We start from the raw sequence: 21606 nt of genomic DNA on the forward strand, positions 1-21606 counted from the left end.
TTTCAACAGCGTAAGATGTATATAACTCAGGAGATATCCTCATTGAGACATTTGCCTGTGATACCATATTACTTAAAGCTAGCTATAGAGACTGATACGAGAGACTTAGGGGCAAATTAACGAAAGAAATAGCGGTAGAATGAACGTGAAATTCAACTCGTACCAATTGCCCAGCCTCTTGCAGTTTGAATAATTTATGGGATTTCTCTCATTGTTGAATGATCTGTTTAAATAAAAAGTGGTCCTAAACTTGAGTGGAGCCTTCGGTAGCACATACTCGCGTGAGAAATCGCAGAACTCAGAAAAACAATGAAAGGGATTAATGGTTTATGACTTAAAACATGAAGCTTACGTAGATTGTGTTGGGAGCGGTCTACTGCACCAAAAGAGAGAGTTTGACACCTCCTAAATGGCAGCTGAAAAATATCAGTCTTGATGTGTAATCCTCGATACTGCTTCAAAACGCACGCGCGCGCAAACTTCACGGACAACAGGCTTTCACGGATTTAAAACATCCTTTTAAGTCACTCTAATATATGCCTCCCACAATATCAGCTTGACAATTAGGCTTACATGGCAAAATACGCGATCGCAAATGTTCCCAGTACGTATGTAATGAACCTTACATTCTAATTCGCTACCCCGCTCAAACGAATATAAAATATTTATCATGTAATAAGCAACCATAGTTGGGGGGGTGTCAACACGAGCCGTGTGTGACCCTCTTTATTATGTCTCGCAAGCAAAATTACAGAAACTCTGAAAGGCTCAGATATAACAAGCAAACAACTAATAATACAGTCATGGATTCCTTTGTACACCAAGTGAAAATTGCTCCAACACCCATCCAGAGAGATTGGAACAAAATTACCGATACAAAAGGCAGATTTACCAGTGACTACACAATTGTATTGAAAGGCAGCATGAGCTTGATTACATGTCACAACATTTACTAACAAGTGTATTGGTTAACACTAGAACGACTTGCAATAAGGTCGAATCTATTAATATTACTACCAAACCAATCATCTTCATCGTCAGCTTTGTCCTCCCCCTCAATATTGTCAGGCTGATGAGGAGCTAAAAATCAAAGAAGCCATGACATCATTTTCTTAGTAGCTATCCTTAAAAATCAATGATGATGTTGGAACTATTCAACTACCAAAATCTATTAAGGAATTTCCCTTCTACAATCATGTAACTACAGTTGAAGCTGTATTAAGCAGCACTGTATCATGTGGTCACCCTGTATTAACGGTCGGCTTGCAAAGTCCCGAAACCACCCCCCCCTCCCTCCGATTACTGGAATTTTCAATTTTCACCTTTATTAAGCAGTCACTGTCACCCTTCAGGCTGAGTCCGAACAGCCTATTTGTATTGTCATCCACTTGCATTGAACGGTCACTTAAAGCGCAACCATTCATTTTTACGCAGATTCTTAGGTATGGGACTCTACTAGAAGAGTTCTGGACTTTGTGCTCGACAATCATATTGTCAAGGCAACGTGATGAAAATTCCCCTTTTAAAGGAAGCCTAAAACAAAGGATTGAGACTTTTTATTTATTGGCTCTTCCCATGACTGTTCTTCCCTCTCTCTTTGCCCCTTCCTCAAATTCCATGGCTCTTCTACGGGTTCTCTGTACTCTTCTTCTTCAGATGAAATGTAAAGGAAAAGATTCTGAACTCCTAGGAATATTTGATTCTTTGCCGTGAGACTCTACTTGAACAATTCTAGACACTGTGCTCGACAACCTTGTCATCACGGTGACATTGAAAATTCCTTTGCTGGAAGAGGATTAACTTTGTCGGTGATTACCCTAATGTATAGCCATTCCGCGGTTGGAAAAGGATGTTGTTCCAATCTCAAGAGGATGCATTGCTGATTCAACTTTCGACGAAGGATAGAACTCAATATGGAATTCCATGAAGGGTAAAGTTAGAACTACGACTTGTTGTGGTTTTAGGGAAAGGATGATTTACATTTACAAAAGCGCTGAGTTAGAGATGTTTAGGCGGGAAATTAAGGGCTACGATAGAGCGCGTCAAGAGTTTTGGCTCCTGTAAATGGCTTGATGAGTCTAAAGAGAGAGACTTTGGGTTACATCTCAAGTTGTTCAAACCTTCTCCACTCCAGAAAGTTTTCATGTGTAAACGAGTAATACCACCGAATAAGGGCAACCACCTCTCACTTATCATACTTTGAAGTTTAAAAGCTACCATATCTGGCCAACATAAAGAATATTCAATATTTGCTTCATGTTGCCTATGGGTACTGCCAGTATGTAAGGATACGACTTATATAATAATAATAATAATAATAATAATAGTATAATAATAGGCCATTATGTTTACCTTCTTTATCCTTTTCTGAATTTTCAACGACAGGTTGGTTGTTTTGGAATGAAGGTCTATCATATGACTCATTTGTTGCACTGTTCGAAGGTGCTAAGGTCGTCTGTGCGGCATCCTCGACGCTTTGCTGATTTAATGTGGGTATTAGCTTCGAAATCCCTTGACGGAACTTATTAGCGCTAAAAGAGATTTCAAACAAAAATTTCAATCAGATGTCCCACATGTCTTAATATGCATATTGCCAAATAAAAAAAACAGAAAACAAAAAACACTTTAAGAAAAAGACAGGCCAAGTTTCGTCCACGCAATGTCGATAGAGCAAACGTAAAAGTACCAAGGTCTTTCGAAAGATTGGCATTCTGATGATCAGACTGCGTATTACAAAAGCAACACCTTTTTAATTGTCATGCTTTAGATAAAACACAGATTTTTCAACGATACATTGAACCTTTAATAAAGTGCATTTACAGCGATAAAGTATGAAGTTAACCTGTTGACACAATATAGAACGCCTTGAAGGCCGGTAGAAGGAATACTCTGGGAGCGAGGGAATTCGATTTGCTTTTTTTTTTTTTAACAATAACATTGAAATTATTACGCCCGTTCATGCTCCAAAGTCTTCGGAAAGTCACCCGCGCATGACATGTTCGATCGCAGCTTTGTTGCTTGTGCTGTTATTGTTGTTTTGATTTGTGTTATGTAATGACTTTTACGACTAAAAAAGGACTAATTAGAAATGGATGGCGATAGACTCTGTTGCCCTGTTACGTTTTATCACCCACTTTCTTTTAATCTTTTTGGCCGTTTGCTTCTGGAGGTTACTAAAAACAGGAATGTAGTAGAAGACACAGTAGACGTCACAGTATACGTCACAATAGAATTTCATCACAAATAAGAAAACAATGAAAACAATAGTGTGAGGTATACTATGTCTTCTACACCAAGTAAGAGCTTTTCCGGCGCGGTTCAATCGCCGGCGAAACTGAAGCTTTAGTGGTCCGCTTTCTCTGCGTCATGGGACGTTTGGAAGTTGAGTGTTCATTGTAGTAATGAAGGCCTTGTATTTCCTTTCTCTGCGAGATGCCGATATGCCTCCGTGAATGCACCTAATAGCTGCTACAAGTTGACATGTAATGGTAATCGAACTGAGTTAAGTGTAATTTGTATGTGTAAGAGGACTGCATGCTGTCCTGTTTGGAAATAATTGCTGTTACCAATGCAACCTCATAATCGAAATATATAAATGATTTATCATTTTCAAACAGAAAATAGCTTTTTCTCACTTTGTATAAAAAAAAACATCCGTCGCAACGGGTAGGGAATTTGACCAAAATGAATTTATTCTTAGTGTGTCGTAATCCGGTAGAATAAGTTAAGGCGCCCGTTTGTAACCAGTTATAGCGTTTTGAATGCAAACCCATGGGCGAATACTTATTTCATAGCTTTTGTTTTTCGGTGCACATGCTGTTCTCGAAAACTGGTTCATTCATTTCGCCTATAAATACAGAAATTAATAAGTTTTACTCGCTTATTTTAATGGCGTTGTGTTACAGTATGACTACCTGTCACGACTACATCTTGTTCTAACTCGTATGCAAATTTTTATGAGAAACCGGTGTCACAGCGGATTTGGACCCCCGGTCCAGCCATTTCGTTCCAATTCTGCCGCATGTATTATAGCTAGTCGTCCAGTATACGCAATAATTAAATGCGAACAAACTACTGCAATCGAACTCTTGAAATTGTTTCAGTAAATCTTTGCTTCTTCTGATGCGAATCAACATTAATAGGAAACGTCATAACATTAGTGGAGACTGTTACATCCCGTCACAAAAATAACTCAGTCTGATTTTCTCATTAAATAACATTAAACAGTTTCTGAACAAGAACGAAGTAACAACTCCTACTAAAAGTCGTTCGTAAAGCCTATGGTAAGTAAAAATGTTTCTAATCTGAGCAATTGGAACTCTCATCTTATTTTCAAAGGCAAATCAACATTAATGTCTACGTCCTAACAAAAGTGGTGACTATTACATCGAACTCAATCTTATTTTCTAATTTCAACGAATATTAACCGTTGAGAAATCACACCTTAACAATTACGAAGACAATGCAGAGCCGCTTGCCCCCCAGGGCAGTCTTATGTTCCTCGCAGCTCATGTGCAACCATTCCTCGCACAACTCGCGATTTTGTTATTAAACAATAACAAAATAAATTAAAGTCAAAAGTTTGTCTATTATTGAATCTAACGGTGTTTGACTTTCGCGGAAAGGGTCATTTCCAGCTGCCAATTGCATGTTTTGAATCAAAAACATACTTTAATACGCACTGGAACGTCAAGTATTTCTACTAGAACGTCAAGGATGATGTTTCACTCAGTTTTGCTGGGGGTCCAAATCCGCGGAGGGGGGTCCAAATCCGCTGGGGGGTTCATATCCGCTAGCGGATTTGGACCGGGGGTCCAAATCCGCGGGGTTCCAAATCCGCTGTGACACCGGATTTGCTTCTTGTTTCGATATTTGTCAAATCGTCGATCGATGTTCACCAAATTGCTCGAAAAAGGGAGTCTTTTTGGAAAGATCTTGACATTATTGACAGACGCTTGCATAATATGCTAATGAACGGTAGTCTGTTGAAGCGTTTTCGGTTTTCAGAGATTTTTCGTCTTGGACATTGCGATTTTCTACAACTTGACCTTTCATCGTTGTAATATGATGCGCTCCGCAATCAAACAAATCATCACGTGCGATGCAAAATGAAACTGTTTACATTCCGGTGCGTAAACACTGTATTAATTATATAGCTGGTCAGTTTATACTGCCCTGATAAAATTTCCGCACAGCCCTATATTACATTATACATTCAGTTCTTGGATAGAGAAAACAATGACAAAAACAATAGATTGCCATCGGGAAAACAGATTTGTTTGACAATAGTATGGGGCTGTGCGGAAATTTTACCAAACCCCTGGCCACTCATAGTGAATACTGACAGGCTTTAACTCTAAACTCATGGGGAAAAGTCTCTACTAAAAAACCTGTTTACCACTGCACTTGGTCAGCACTTTCAGCTTCATCAGTAAATCCATGTTGATGTAACTATGAATAGTAAGGAATAGAATATTGGTCACAATGTTTTACAAAGAGACATTAGAGTTACAGAATAAGTTTCAAATCAAATTAATTGAAAGTTGTAATATGTCATAGTCAGGGGCCAAGTTTCTCATTGCATTTCTCAAGAAGTCATCGGAAGATGATGTTTTTTCCTTATAATGTTAAGTGTATCAAGGTTTGCTCAATATCAGATTTTGACAGGATGATAGGTGAAAATTATGTAAACCTTTTTTATTGTCACTTTCCAAAGTGTATATGGCTGTGGAGAAGAGAATATTACTTGATGCAACACTAAGGACGTATTCAGCTATATGGTCACATGGTTTGTGGTGTTTAAGCAATGACTTAAATTGGAAACTCAAGCATGTGTTACAGAAATCTTAAGAAATCTGTTTCTTTTTAAGATAGCATGGTTTTGATCATGAAAACAGTTATAGCTCTATCTTTCAATCTCTTAGTTTGGCAGTCTGCAAACTTAACATTATTGTGTTTGAACTGTTAAAAGCACACTCTGGTACTATATGTTATCCTCAAGTCTTTGGGTCTCTTTTGATCCTGGAAGTCCATATTTGTTTTAAAAGACAAAAACAACCATCAAATTTAAAAGCTGAAATGAGACTATATGATTTTTTCTTAATTTACTCATATAGATAAGATAATATAACTTTATTTAACATGGACAAATTGCCTCACCATAGAGCTAATTTATAGATTTACCAAGACAAATTTAAAATTATACAAATTTGTATTCTTAATGTTGAAGTATCATAGCATGGATATTTAACTTCTGAAGCTTAGGATCTGTTAGGAACTTATGAAAAGACGGCTCCAAATTATTGTAGAAGTTATGTAAGAATGCAGCAGTATCCTTCTACCTTACCTTTGACATACAAAAGTCTGTTCCCGCATGAGTGTCTCGTGTTTTTCTTGGTTCATGGCCCTTTTAATGATATAAAAAGGATGTTAGTGAAAGAAAATATGTGAGTGACATGAGTAGAGATGTGTAAAAGTAATGAGAGGTAATCTGTTGTAAACATAAGGACAAAAGTTTATTCCTTGGAAGTAAGATGTAATTTTGATTGAAGCAATGACTTAATTGAAACCAGTATACATGTACGTCAGATGAATTTCATTGAGCTGTATGAAGAAGTCTCTAAAGTGTAGTTGACTTTCTCTTAATCTACCAAGGCCAATCTGTCAGCCATTTTGAAGGGGCTGCCTGACCCTACAAAGATAATCCATCTAAAGAATTCTATCATTGCCAAGGAAATCTCAAGATATTTCAAGAGGTGAGTGTAACACAAGGCCCACTTTCTTTGTTAGGATCAATTTGTCAGCCACCTTGATGAGGCTTCTTTAGCCAACAAAGACCATTTGTCTAAAGGATTGTTTACAAAAGTTTTTTTTCAAGCCATAAGATGCTTCCTTTTTCAGACGTTGTAATGGGCACAAGAACACACTAATGGATGCTAGAATGGGTCAATAACCCTTAATTACCTCTTGACATTTCTCCTTTCCTGCCACATCAAAATCTTGTTCTTGTCTTGAGGCTCCATGCTGCTCACCAGTCTTGTAATGATATAAAAAAGATGTTAGTTAAACAAAACAACAATGCCAGCTTAAGATAAACACCACAAGGATGTTCTGAAAATGCTTTGTTATTGATCATTTGTACATGATCGATGTAAGTTTTTCTTTAAGTGTGACTGAATATATCAACAGAGTTGTCTGGGTCAATTTGCTGCAGAAACTGTTGAAATTTGGTCAGCTTGTGCTTTATGCCCACCACACCTATAGCTATGATAAATGCGATATTCTGTTCCAAGCATTGCACTCCTTCCCACTCCCCTCCAACCTGATTTTTAGATTCTCAGGGTTTTGAGCTTTAGAAAAGCAAAGCAGAAATTAAGTCAACATGACACCCACATATGCTTGCATAGTAGGCCTCATTGGCAAATATAAAAATGGAGTGTGAAGATGGCTGGCAAATCATCTAGCATCAGTAAGTCTACCTCCTATTGAAGAACTCATCTGTTAGAGGCTTACTGCAAAGAATCCAACATTTCTGATGCAAAGTGGCTGAAACAGTTTTCTTCATATTCGACCGTAAATCTCTGTAGCAAAGGGATGCATTTGAAAAGCGTAAGGGTGTTTTTCATTCACAAACAACCCTGAAGCATTGGAATTTTGTAACTTTGCAATTTTGTACGTTTAGAGGAAACAACCTGACTGAAATTTTAGCTGGGAACCATTTTCATACATCCCAGCTGTAAAGGAGGAATCAAGGAAGAAATATTGGAGCTTTACAGGAGGATTGTGCACAATACGTTGGCTCATAAACAATTTGATGCATGTACTTGCATCATTCCTGACAATATACATTCCCATTAATTTGCTATAACTAACCATGCTAACAGTGTTGAAAATGCTTGTCAGCTGGAGGGCACAAGATAACTTTGGTAATTTAATCAAGAATGGGTACTGTCAAAAACTTAACAAAAATGTTTACTTGGTGTATAAGTAAGTTCTGCTGTCTAAACAAATTTGTGCCCAATGATTTAAAAAATGTCAACAGTGTGAAAACAGCCTTATTCCTGCAGGAGTCACATGATAACTTACACAACTCCATGAAACTTGATATTAACAGTAAGTTAATTGGACAAACATTGATACTCTTTTGCCTGGCTAGGCTGTGATAAAAATCCATCAACATGTATTATGCTTTTTTGCCTTTTGACACAGACTTTTGTTGTTGACTTGTTTGCTGTAACCTTGTCTTGGCTTTTCTGACCTTTTGTGCAGCTTCAATCATGGCTTAAGCAAGGGATACCTCTTTGAAATCTTTCCTCTTCAGAGCAGCCTGAAAGTTTTCATTTGCATCCTCCAGAGTAGCATCTCCAACTCCCATGCTATCTTGCTGAACTATTTCTTGCCCTTAGCAAACTTTTGCTTTTGCACATCCACTTTTAGTACTTCCTCTTTCTCTTTCTGGGCCTCTTCCTCGGGTACTTATATTTTACTTTCGTTTTGAGCGTTTGAAGCGTTGGCGTTTAGACTCTTTTACGGTTCCCAATTAACGTTATCAACTCAGTTATTAAGACTAAAGGGTAAAATTTCCGCACAGCCCCATACTATTGCACAACAAATCTGTTTTCCCAATGGCAATCTATTGTTTTTGTCATTGTTTTCTCTATCCAAGAACTGCATGAATAATGTAGTATGGGGCTGTGCGGAAATTTTACCGACTAAAGTACCCTTTACCTCACGTTTAGATTCTTTTCCTGCTTGCATTTTGTCTGTCTTTGGGTTAATTTATCCTCAAGGACGTTCAGCATATAATTTTAAACCCGGAAATGAAAAGACTACGGTAAAACGCACTTAAGCTTGCTTAGTAACCAGGCTTTACAGCATTCGTACAGATAACTGGTTCCCAAGCCTTTTTTGCTGCTGCACAAACTTTTGACAATATTGCTCTGAGGAATATTGTCAAAATAACAAAATAAATAAATAATATCACGTTTCATCTTTTAGTGATCTTATTTATTCTCCGTTAATATGTAATTAATATGTCGGTAAACAAGAATTGGGAAGTCATTACCATATATTCGTGACGTCGTACTCTTGTCTGTGGAGATTTTCTACGAACATTTTTAGCATTGAATATAATAAAGAAAAACAACCGTTTCGACGGAAGAAACATTTTGATCGGTAAAGCTTGATATCTCTTGTAAGTCGAGTTAAATAGGAATGTAAAAAATTTTATTTGATTCATCGCGATAAAGAGATTGTTTTGAGCCATATTTAAGTTCTTATAGATTTTATTTATTTTGGGATGAAGACTAATATTTTTAAAAGATGGTCTCTGCGTTGTTTAAGTTTTCCAAACAATCTTGTTGTGAAATCGATTTTAATCGGAACTGATGTAATTAGAGTATTATCTACGATTTTATGAGAAAGAGCTTTATTTTGTTGAAGGCAGTTAAAGGTGTTTAGACTGCACAGAGATTAAAGGAGTGTTTTTGATTTCCACTGACTTTTTCGATCTTGTTGTATTCTGAAGAAATTTGCAAATAAATTCCTTTTTTTATGCGGTTTTTCATGACAGATGGGGGTTGGGGCTTTGGTAGAAAAGATGCTGAACTAGCCTAGTACATTGTCTTTGAGGACTTGCATGAAAGGTTTCTTTTCCTTAATGACGGGATAAGAGAGTTAAGCAAGGTATTCTGCATTGAACTATGATGATGCTATTTACACTCGTGCACAATATTTCAAAGCGATTTGAGCGACACGAGTTCACTTTAAAAGATAGGAATTTATTGTGGCAATTAAATCTCAATGTTACTTGTCAATACTTATTCCTATTACAAAACTTTATTTATCAGGTATAGGTATCAGGTATTTTTCTCAAAACTTTATTAAACAAATAATATTCTTCAATCTTGGCTATATTTATCGTTGTTACTTTTAATTTCGAATCAGCAATGTGCCTGCCTTCGCCCTAGGTACCACAGGCCGGGTGGTACGAGTATGACGGCCTGTGGAAACATTATCAAAGAGGATCAGGACTTCGGTACTGTGGAATCGCGAAAAACGCCTGCTACTTCCTTTTCCTATTTCCTGTCGTATGCCCTTTGTTTGCGTCAGTAGCTACCAAAAAATTTTAAATGGTGACTGGAGCGTATATCGACAAAATAAGTGGCTATAGAACTATTGATTACGTTCTTCGTAAAATAGTTCAATGAAGTAATGCTAATAATTAGCACAAATAAAAGGAACGCTGAGAAAAAAATGAAAACGTATATGTTTAAAAAAAAAATCACGGTTTGCATAAGAAAATTTCTCACACCCCTTCAGAAAAATGATGGTCCGTCCCTAACTCTTTTTTCGCTTAAAAATAATTCCGTCAGTGTGCATGCATCGTCTGATCAGATTTTTTATTTGTTTGTTTCATTCAGGCCAGTGGATAGAGCTGAAGTCATTAACGAAACACTGACAATTAATAGCGTGACAAAGAGGATCACACATCCGTAGGGCAAAGAATATTCTGAGATTAGCAGCAGCAGTGGTAATATTTAACAGCAGACACAGTTCAGCTCTTTTCTTCGTCTGCGGTTTAAAGCTCCGCCCCGCTAAATGTCTCTGGATAGATGTGTAAAATGAAAAATAAACCTTGTGATGTTGTCTTGATTTCTCTCGCATGTAATAAATGAAGCAACGATTAGGACGGTAAGTAAAACAAATGAACAGAAATTTAAAGAATTAAGGAACGCAAAGAGGAAACTTTTTTTTGTGACATGAAGAATAGAAATAAAAGGCTTAAAACAAAGGTTTAAACATACGTTTGACCTCCTTTAAGGTAATAATAAACTTCCCGTCATACTCAAACACCAACTTACTGCATGCGAAGGGAATATCATCTTTCTGTGCGCGCTAAATATTGAAGCGTCAGGAAATTGTTGTTGTGACGCTTGGAAAACTGGGAACAGAGAACTTGAAATTTGTCTCCAGTTTCTAGAAGAATTTTTGAGCTCATGTATATATGATAGCACTAAATAATGTTCCCCTTGGCTATACTCAAACCGGCACGAACTTTCTGCAGGCGATGAACTTATAGTCTGTGTGAGCGAATAATGTCGCATCAGAGAATTGTTTCTGATACGTGTAAAACAGAGAACTCTAATTTTCTGGTCTGAGGAGAAAGGTTTGCATTCATTTCAGATAATATTGAATAAACTTCACGTCTTACTAGAACACGAACTCTTTGCAAGTTGAAGACGTCATTGTTTTTCGACGCACAAAATACTACAGCACTAACGGAAGTCAATGTAAGCGACTTTGCGTCCTCAGTGATAAAAATATCGGTGAGCTCAATTTCCTACGACAGTTAGACTCTACCTGAGCCCAAGAGAACCGTTTGCAGGAAACTGATCAGGTCAGGTAAAAGCCTCCCTCTAAATCTGCTCGATTCCCAAAAATTTTTTATGAAGTTTGTAAAGATGAAAGAAACAGAGACAGCAGACAAGCAGAGAAACAGAAGACAGACACTAGACCGCCTGTCCTCCGGGTCAGGCTTGCTTCTGTTTCTTTTGTGTTTTATCGCGCTAATTCACCACCAACTCAGGATACAAGAAAATCATCGTCTGATATTAGACTCGTCAGAGTTATTTAACAAGCTGGAGACAGAAATCTTTCGAAAAATTAAGCAAAATGATATGAGATGGCGCAATAAAGAGGAGGAACCGTGGAGTACATGGAGAACGACTCAAGGTAACTTGGTATTCTTTTATTTCATTACTGGATGATGCATGTTTTGATAACTTTATCAATGTATACAAAGGTCGTTGAAAAGATCAACAGCTTTTTTTATCAAAAAGTGCGACAATTGTTAATACAAAGTGCGACGGGTGTTTCAAAATGCGACCAAGGCATTATAAATTGTTGATGCGACACAACAGCTGTTAATACTGATGCAGTGTATCTATGTGTTCCGAGAAAAAAAAACTGCGCGGCTCCTTGGAGAATGTTTCAAAAAATTAAATTTAGAAAACTCGACTTTATTGCTTTATTGTTATTGTTATCAATACTATTTGATTTTTGAGTTCTATGTTTTGCGTATTTATATAAACTTATGTATCGAGACTACATATTTCAGACTGGGATAATTGACCTTAACCTATCATCAGGAGTAATTCTGTTTGGTAATTGGCGAAGCAAGCAAGGCCGACTTTTAAAAAAATTGAAGTCTTTTATTTTTTAGATGGAAAGGAAGCTAACCCAAAACGACCAAAACGCTCTTCACCTGATGATTCACAGCAAAATTCAACCATAACATCTTCTGATGTACAAATGCTGGTCAAACAAGAACTACGTCTGCTGCAAAACCAAGTCTGTGCTAAAGATTACACTTTTTGTCGCCCCGGACCTAAGGGAAGCCAAGGGAGGCGGGGTAAACAGGGTAGACAGGGAACCCGTGGGAAACGGGGCTCCCCAGGGAAACCTGGCCCATATGGACCCCCTGGCAATCGTGGGCCAGTAGGAGCTCAAGGACCGAAAGGAATGAAGGGGGACATCGGGAAACCGGGAGACCCCGGACCCCAGGGACCGTCAGGTCCGTCCGGTGTGAAAGGTGCCAAAGGTGAGCCAGGCCAGTCGCTTTCAGCGCCATCTCTATCAGAGCGTCCTGTCGGAATAACAGTCAATGAAACTCAGACGGCTACGTTGAAATGTACGGTTAATGGTGACCCAAAGCCATCAGTCACGTGGTACAAGATGAATTCGTCCCTTCCAGCTGGACGTCACCTGTTAGAGACCAGCGGCGCTCTAGTAGTGAAAAACGTGAAAGCTGAGGACGATGGAGTTTACACCTGCAAAGCGCAAAATCTGCTGGGACAAGTGAACGCCTCAGCGAAACTGACCGTTCAAAGTAAGCTATTTTGCTCTATTCAGTGGCAGATCTAGGCCCCCCCCCCTTATTTTGGGTAAAAAAAATAAGAATAATAAAAGCGCCGATAAGGCAGGCGACGCAAAATAAATAAAATAAATTAGAAAAAGGAAATATCAATTGAAAAATTTTTTGTTATATCATTTACAGTTGCTCCTGAGATCATTTTGTCATCTAACGAAGAGTTGGCTGAGGAAGAACAAAATGTCACCATCGGCTGCGGTGCTACTGGTCAGCCTCAGTCTAGAATCACGTGGTCAAAGGCGTTTGGAACCTTGCCAATGGATAGAGCTGAAGTCATTGAAGGAACACTAACAATTTATAGCGTGACAAAGAAGGACAAAGGAACATACATCTGTAGGGCGGAGAATATTCTTGGATCAGCAGCAGGCACATTTCACCTCATGGTATTTTCTCGTTTGTGGTTTAAAGTTCGACCCCCAAAAGAAATGACTCCTATGGCCGGCTCAACTGTTCATCTACCGTGTGTGGTCGAGAGTGACTTGAAAACTACAATCACTTGGACGAAGCATGGCACTTCGTCCTTACCTGCAGGGTCCAATGTTCTACAGAATGGAACACTGGTAATAAACAGCATAAAGAAATCACACGAAGGATCTTACACTTGTAGAGCAGCTAATGCTCTGACAACAGTTGAAACCAAAGTAAAAGTTAACAATCCACGGAATATGACTTCTTGTTCGATAATACGAAAATACGTCAGTACTACAAGTGGAAATTACGTCATTGATCCCGATGGCGAGGGTCCTCTTGCACCGTTTCCAGTTTACTGTAATATGAGTGACAAGAATGGAGTTGGCGTGACAGTCATCAGTCACGACAGCGAAAGTAGAACACATGTGAAGGGATATGAATGGGCGGGCAGTTACTCACGAGATATTCATTACACCGGAGCGAGTCTTTCTCAGCTGGCGAGTCTCACCAGAGTCTCATCACACTGCGAACAGTTTATCAGTTATGAGTGCCGTTATTCACAGTTCTTCAGAGGTAGTGTTGGATGGTGGGTGTCACGGGATTCGATCAAGATGACTTACTGGGCAGTGGTACGTGCGCATGCGGGATGACCAGCTCATGTCCAAACCCTGCTCATCCGTGTAATTGTGACAAAGAAGACGGCGTACTGCGTGAGGACAGTGGTCTCCTTACTGACAAGACACATCTTCCGGTTAAACAGCTGAGGTTTGGTGATACAGGCGATGCTAACGAGGAAGGATATCATACGCTCGGAAAACTTAAGTGTTATGGCATACAGTAATATTACTCTCAAATGATCTCATTTGGACAGGTATCACGTACAAGACACGATTAGAGCATTCATCAGCTCTTAACTAACAGTTTATCCAAGATGAAGAAGTGCAGCTACGTGGAGACTAGAGTAACTCTTATCATAAGGAATGAAACATAGCATTACAGTAGTAAGACTGCTGTTGATTTCATCCTAATTTCTGATGAAGTAAATTCTAATATGACTTCGTTGTTGACGTCTTAGTAGTATCAACATGCGTAGAAGACTTTTTTTGAAACCAAACGCTTTACAAATCAACTGATCGCTTCCGCGCTGTTAGTGTCAAATCAATGGCTTCACTTATGCGCCTATCAGTTCGAAGCTTCAACACCTCCCCCCCCCCCCCCCCCGGTAACCTACGAGTAGGTGACTGTCGTCTATGTCCGGGGTTGGGGTATTGGAACCTTGCCTGGATGGGTGGGGAATTTGAACCGGAAGTGTTTTTATCTTTTAATATGGAGGTGTTAATGATAAAGAGTTCTCCTTCGCGAGCAGATGGCTCGGAAAAATCAAATAGGTCTACAAGGTCTTGGATAGTCAAACCAATAGTCGGTCAATGAGTATAAAGTATGGGCAGCTGATCTTGCCTTTATAGACAAACCAATCAAATCATCAAGTATCAAATCCGGCGCTTGGGCAGGGCATTTGAACACAGTTTTCGCCCGTGGGAGCGGGAATTTGAGCGAACCAATCTTCAAAATTTCAAATGCTCGGAGGTTTGCCCAGCGGGGATATTGCAGCTTTGAACTGATCGACGCACTAGAATCACGTTAAATTTCAACACCTTTAAAAGACTTTCGCAGTCATTTCTCAAACACCATAGCATGACGGGATCACTCATTCGCAAGGATATAAACAGTTTACTGACAACCGGATATTAACGCAAAGATTGATAGCTTGTTTTAATAAGAGTAAGTGATACCACAGTAAAAGAAGTTAAATTAAACTTTTCTGTCGATTTTAAATGTTTGCGCCTTAGGATTATTTGGCAAATGTCATGAACTGCGGTAAGCAACGTTTCCAATTTGAGGCAAGTTTTTATATCAGATTTAGGGAAAGTTCTTATGTTATAAGACAATACTCAAAATCATAATTGACCAAACTGGCATATGAAGCACTTATGAATCACTTTTTCGTTTTTGTGATCACAACCGTCAAATACAATGTAGGTTTTTAAACATTTCTGAGTTCTACTCATGTGAGGCATTGTCTTCATTGGTTTTCCCGTGGTTTGAAAAGGCCATTCAAGTGGTCAGCGGTGGGTTTGAGGCGTTTATCAGCGGAAGAAGAAGATCATCTTGCTTAGACAGCGCCGAGCAATTGTAACAAACGGGCCTGGTTTGGATAACGAAATCTGAAGACGTCATCATCTTTCGACGCGTAAAATATTACAGCACGAAAGGAAGTCAATGTAAGCGACTTTGTTTCCTCAGTGTTAATGTTGTAAGTGTACAAATATCGGTGAGCTCAATTTCCTAAAACAGTTTAACTCTACCTGAGCCCAAGAGAACCCTTTGCAGGAAACCGATCAAGTTAAGTGATAATCTCCCTCTAGATCTGCTTGATTCCCAAACATTTTTGTGAGGTTTTTAAAGATGAAAGAAACAGAAAAAGCAGACAAACAAAAAGACAGAAGACAGACACTAGACCGCCTGTTCTTCGACCCGGAGAATAATGTTAAGAATGTAACAAACGATGTATTGATTAGGACAGAAAGTAATGCACATAAACGGAAATTTTAAAGTTTTGAGGAATCTCATCTGGAAGTGTTTTTATTACGTGCGGAGCACGGAACTTTAAATCTTCCCGGTTCTAAGAGGATAGGTTTGACCTCTTTAAAAATAACAATACATTTCCCATCATACTCAAACACGAACCTTCTGTGATAAATGACATAGAGTCATGACATTGTTGCTTTAAGGCACGGAAGAGAAGACTTAAAATCAGGGGCTTCCTAGTTCTTTACAGATAGGTTTGACGTCGATAAGGATGTTTTAAACGAACTACCCGTTTTACCCAAACATGACCTTTCTACAAACGATGAGATTGCCGTCTATCTGCACATTATAGCACCAGGAAATTGATGTCATTATCGATCATTACGCTTGAAGCAGAGAAGTTTAAAGCCCTTAGACAATTGAGTTGACCTCACCTAAAGTTAAAATAAACTTCATGTTTCACACAAACACGAATTTTCTTCTACCGATTAACATATTAGCCTTCTATTTACACGTTTCTATTAATATGTTTCTGTAAGTCTTAGATATTGAAAACATATCAATTACCGTCGCATTCCACCTCTCTCGACAGTTAAACGTCACTAAAGCCAACCAGAACTGCATTAAGGAGGCTTAACAAGTGAAGTGAAAAACATCCCACTGGTTATGTCTGATATCCAAACTAGTTTTGTGAACACTGTGAAGATGAAAGAAACAGAAAAAGAGCAGAAGCAGACGAACAGAAGACAAACATTGAACCGTTTGCGTTCCGGGTCAGGCCTCTTGTTGTCGGTTTTCTGTTGTGTCGCGCTAATTCATCAGGAGCTCAGAATACAAGAAAATCATCAAATGATTTTAAACTCAGCAAACAGATGTGCAAAGATGGAGACAGAAGTCCTTCGAAAAGTACAGCAGAATATTGGAGGATGGCACAGTTTGAAACCTGAGAGCACAATGCGGCCGGCGACCAAAGGTAACTTGGTGTTAGTTGATACTACAAACATAAATTAGTTAATTGTTTAAGAGGCTTCAACATGATCAACATGATGACACCTACTCTCACAAGCTCATGTGCAAAATCAATCATAGGCTTGTGCAATTTAAGTTTGCAAATTGGAGATTATAGACCACGCTTTAGTAGAATGCTTAGACCTTTGACATAGTTGAAAACGCACGCTATCTCTATTTTACTCTATCACTGGTACACGCTAGCCTTAGGAGACCAAGTAACATCACTGAACCATTTTTATATAATCGATTTTATCAAAACGAAGTCGACCAAATCTACGAAATCCCATCATCCTTATCAATTCTGTCCAATTGTACTGTAGCAAGTAATGGACTTACATCAAACTTTTAAAATGTAAGTAGGGCCGAGCCTTTCCTTGAAAGGAAAAAAGATTAGATCCGACCAGAGTCTCCAGCGGAGTATTAACCTCGAGATCAGTACAGCTGTACAACCAAGTTCATCATTTTTTTTAGAACTTATTGATACACGACATATACTGTTTTACGATAAATTTTCTCATTTTCTTAAATTTATCGCATTTAGGAATTAGTTTTCCTTTCATCGCGTTCCATACCGCAGCTATGAATTTCTCTCCTGATCAAAATGATGCTTGTAGGATGGTGAAAGATTTTGGTGTCTTTAGTGCTGATGTATAGTTAGTCACATTACTTCATTGGCGAGTCTTTGATTTTCAGATGGAGAGAACGCCAACCCAAGCCGACAAAAACGCTCTGCTCTAAACGTTTCACAACAGGATTCAAACCTAACATCAGCTGAATTACAGAGGCTTATCAAAAAAGAACTTAGTCTACTGCAAAACCAATTCTTCGCTAAGGATCAGACACTCTACCGCCCAGGACCAAAAGGTAACAGGGGTCGTCGAGGCAAAGCGGGAACTCGGGGAAAACCGGGTCCTCCAGGGAAACCAGGCCCAAACGGACCTCCTGGCAAACATGGACCAATAGGAGTACAGGGGCCGAAAGGAATAAAAGGGGACATTGGAAAACCGGGGAGCCCTGGCTCCGTGGGACTTACAGGCCCGTCGGGTGTGAAAGGTGCTAAAGGTGAGCCGGGCCAGTCCCTCTCAGCCCCATCTCTGTTAGAGCGTCCCGTTGGAATGACAGTCAATGAAAGTCAGACAGCCATGTTAAAATGTACTGCGGATGGTAATCCAAAGCCAAAAGTCACGTGGTCTAAGCTGAACTCAACGCTCCCTTTTGGACGTCACGAAGTGGAATCCAGAGGCCAGCTGATTGTGAGTTACATTATACGTGGTGACGAAGGAGTTTATTCATGCAGAGCTGAAAGCTTTTTGGGACAAGTGAACGCCTCGGCGAAGTTATCTGTTCAATGTAAGTCAGTCTATTTCTTTTGCAAATAGAGAACGATTTCCTAAATGCAGGAAGAATCTGCGCATTAATGATTTTGCACAAGCTATCTGATTAATTCTCACAACGTTCATAACCATACGCTGCTTATGCATATGGATAAGTATTTTTATTTTAACTGCAACTAACTATATATTGTTCTATCTTCTTCAATCTTGTTGATTAAAGCTAACTGATTGACCTCCATGATAATTCAGGAGATCACTTTCATTGTCTTTACAACTCATAGTTCTTTCTCTTGAAATGTTTACAGTCGCTCCTGAGATCATTTTATCATCTAACGAAGTGTTAGCTGAGGAAAAACAAAATGTTAGTATCGCCTGCGGTGCTTCTGGTCAGCCTCAGCCTAGTATCACGTGGTCTAAAGCGTTTGGAAACTTGCCGATTAATCGAGCTAAAGTCATTAAAGGAGCTCTAAAAATTTATAACGTGACAAAAAAAGACAGAGGAATATACATCTGCAGGGCGGAAAATATTCTTGGATCAGCAGCAGGCACATTTCACCTCATGGTATTTTCTCGTCTGCGGTTTAAAGCTCGACCCCCAAAAGAAATTACTCCAATGGCTGGCTCAACTGTTCATCTGCCGTGTGTGGTCGAGAGTGACTTGAAAACTACAATCAGTTGGACGAAGCATGGCAGGTCGTCCTTACCTGCAGGGTCCAATGTTCTACAGAATGGAACACTGGTAATAAACAGCATCAAGAAATCACACGAAGGATCTTACACCTGTAGAGCAGCTAATGCTCTGACAACAGTAGAAAGCAAAGTAAAAGTTATCAATCCACGGGATATAACTTCTTGTTCTGTGATTCGAAAATATGTCAGTACTACAAGTGGAAATTACGTCATTGATCCCGACGGTGGGGGTCCTCGTGCACCTTTTACAGTTTACTGTGATATGAGTGACAAGAATGGAGTTGGCGTGACAGTTATCAGTCACGACAGCGAAAGTAGAACACATGTGAAGGGATATGAAAGCCCGGGCAGTTACTCACGTGATATTCATTACACCGGAGCGAGTCTTTCTCAGCTGGCGAGTCTCACCAGAGTCTCATCACACTGCGAACAGTTTATCAGTTATGAGTGCCGTTATTCACAGTTCTTCAGAGGTAGTTTTGGATGGTGGGTGTCACGGGATTCGATCAAAATGAATTACTGGGGAGGAGCGTCACCCGGCAGTGGTACGTGCGCATGCGGGATGACCAGCTCATGTCCATACCCTGCTAATATGTGTAATTGTGACAAGGAAGACGGCATACTGCGTGAGGATAGCGGTCTCCTTACTGACAAGACACATCTTCCGGTTAAACAGCTGAGGTTTGGTGATACAGGCCATCCTAACGAGGAAGGATATCATACGCTCGGAAAACTTAAGTGTTATGGCATACAGTAATGTTAGTCACAAATGATCTCATATGGACAGGTATCACGCAGAAGACATGATTTGAACATTCATCAGCTCTTAACTAACAGTTTATCCAAGATGAAAAAGTGCAGTTACGTGAAGACTAGAGTAACTCTTTTCATAATGAATGAAACATAGCATGACAGTAGTTGGCCTGCTGTTTATTCCATCCTAATATCTGATGAAGTAAATTCTAATATGACTTCGTTGTTGACGTCTTAGTGGTATCAACATGCGTAGAAAACTTTTTTTGAATCCTAAACGCTTTACAAATCAACTGATCGCTTCCACGCGGTAAATGTCAAATCAATGGCTCTACTTATGCGCCGATCATTTCGAAGCTTCGACATTCCCCCCTGGGCAACCCACGGGCATGTGGCTGTCGTCTATGTCCGGGGGTGGGGTATTGGAACCTTGCCTGGGTGGGTGGGGAATTTTAACCAGAAGTCTTAAGTCTTACCAGCGGTACACGGGTGCTGCATCTTTTAATATGAAGGTGTTAAAAGTAAAGAGTTCTCCTTCGCGAGCAGATGGCTCGGAAAAATCAAATTGGTCTACAAGGTCTTGGATAGTCAAACCAATTGTTGGTCAATGAGTATAGAGGGTCTATGCAGCTGATCTTACCTTTTATAGAAAAACCAATCATGAAATCCGGTGCTTGGACAGGGCATTTGAACACAGTTTTCGCCTACTGGGGCAGGAATTTGAGCGAACCAATCTTCTAAATTTCAAATGCTCGGAGTCTTTCCCAGCGGGGATACTGAAGCTTTGAACTGATCGACGCATTAGATACACGTTAAATTTCAACAACTTTAAAAGGCTTTCGTAGTTATTTCTCAGGCACCATACCATGACGGGATTACTCATTCGCAAGGATATAAACAATTTATTGACAACCGGATGTTAACGCAAAGATTGTTAGCTTGTTTTAGTAAGAATAAATGATACCGTAGTAAAACCGGGAGTTAAAACTTTTCTGTCGATTTTAAACGTTTGCTCCTTAGGATTATTTGGCAAATGACATGAACTGCGGTAAGCAACGTTTCCAATTTGGGGCGAGTTTTTTGATTTGGGGAAAGTTCTTATGTTATAAGGCAATACTGCAAAATCATATTTGACCGAACTGGTATATGAAGCACTTATGAATCCCTTTTTCGCTTTTTTGATCACAATCGTCAAATACAATGTAGGTTTTTAAACATTTCTAAGTTTTACTCATGTTGGGAATTAATTGTCTGCATTGGTTTGCCCGTGGTTTGAAAAGGCTATTCAAGTAGTCAGTGGAGGGTTTGAGACGTGTATCAGCGGAAGAAGAAGATCATCTTGCTAAGACAGCGCCGAGGAATTGTAACAAATGGGCCTGGTTTGGATAAAGAAATCTGGAGACGTCATCATCTTTCGACGCGTAAAATATTACAGCACTAAAGGAAGTCAATGTAAGCGACTTTGTTTCCTCAGTGGTTATGTTATACAAGTGTAAAAATATCGGTGAGCTCAATTTCCTACGACAGTTTAACTCTACCTGAGCCTAAGAGAACCCTTTGCAAGAAACTGATCTAGTGAAGTAAAAACTTCCCTCTAGATCTGCTTGATTCCAACACATTTTTGTGAAGTTTGTAAAGATGAAAGAAACAGAGTAAACAGAGAAACGAAAAGAGAGAAGACAGACATTAGACCGCCTGTTCTTCGGCCCGTATAATGTTAATGATATAATGTAACAAATGATGTATTGATTAGGACAGAAAGTAATGCTCATAAACGGAAATTTAAAGCTAAGAGGAATCTCATCTGGAGAATTTTTTTTATTCTTTACGGATAGGGAGCTTTAAATCTTCCCGGTTCTAAGAGGATAGGTTTGACCTCTTTAAAAA

General features: G+C 39.2%; 2 protein-coding genes and 1 pseudogene across 2 annotated transcripts in view; 2 read left to right on the top strand and 1 right to left on the bottom strand.

Moving 5' to 3' along the window:
* LOC136276836 (roundabout homolog 2-like) overlaps window positions 1–84 on the top strand; it is a 2383-nt gene extending 2299 nt beyond the window's left edge. The window contains 1 exon segment of the mRNA XM_066163581.1: window positions 1–84. This exon segment is cut by the window's left edge and continues 355 nt beyond it. The gene's annotated coding sequence lies outside the window, so the exon portion shown is untranslated.
* A 600-nt stretch (window positions 85–684) lies between these two features.
* LOC136279829 (uncharacterized) lies at window positions 685–8850 on the bottom strand. Its single transcript, XM_066164151.1, has 6 exons — window positions 8728–8850; window positions 6964–7035; window positions 6347–6406; window positions 5399–5451; window positions 2353–2531; window positions 685–1080 (listed from the first exon to the last, which is right to left on the bottom strand). Exons 1-6 carry the CDS (start codon window positions 8755–8757, stop codon window positions 953–955), a joined length of 522 nt encoding a protein of 173 aa, XP_066020248.1. The 5' UTR covers window positions 8758–8850; the 3' UTR covers window positions 685–952.
* A 2612-nt stretch (window positions 8851–11462) lies between these two features.
* Window positions 11463–21484, top strand: LOC131783936 (basement membrane-specific heparan sulfate proteoglycan core protein-like; annotated as a pseudogene).
* Window positions 21485–21606: the final 122 nt, after the last annotated feature.

The sequence above is a fragment of the Pocillopora verrucosa genome, chromosome 3 (genome assembly GCF_036669915.1).
Source record: "Pocillopora verrucosa isolate sample1 chromosome 3, ASM3666991v2, whole genome shotgun sequence".
NCBI classification, from domain to species: domain Eukaryota; kingdom Metazoa; phylum Cnidaria; class Anthozoa; order Scleractinia; family Pocilloporidae; genus Pocillopora; species Pocillopora verrucosa.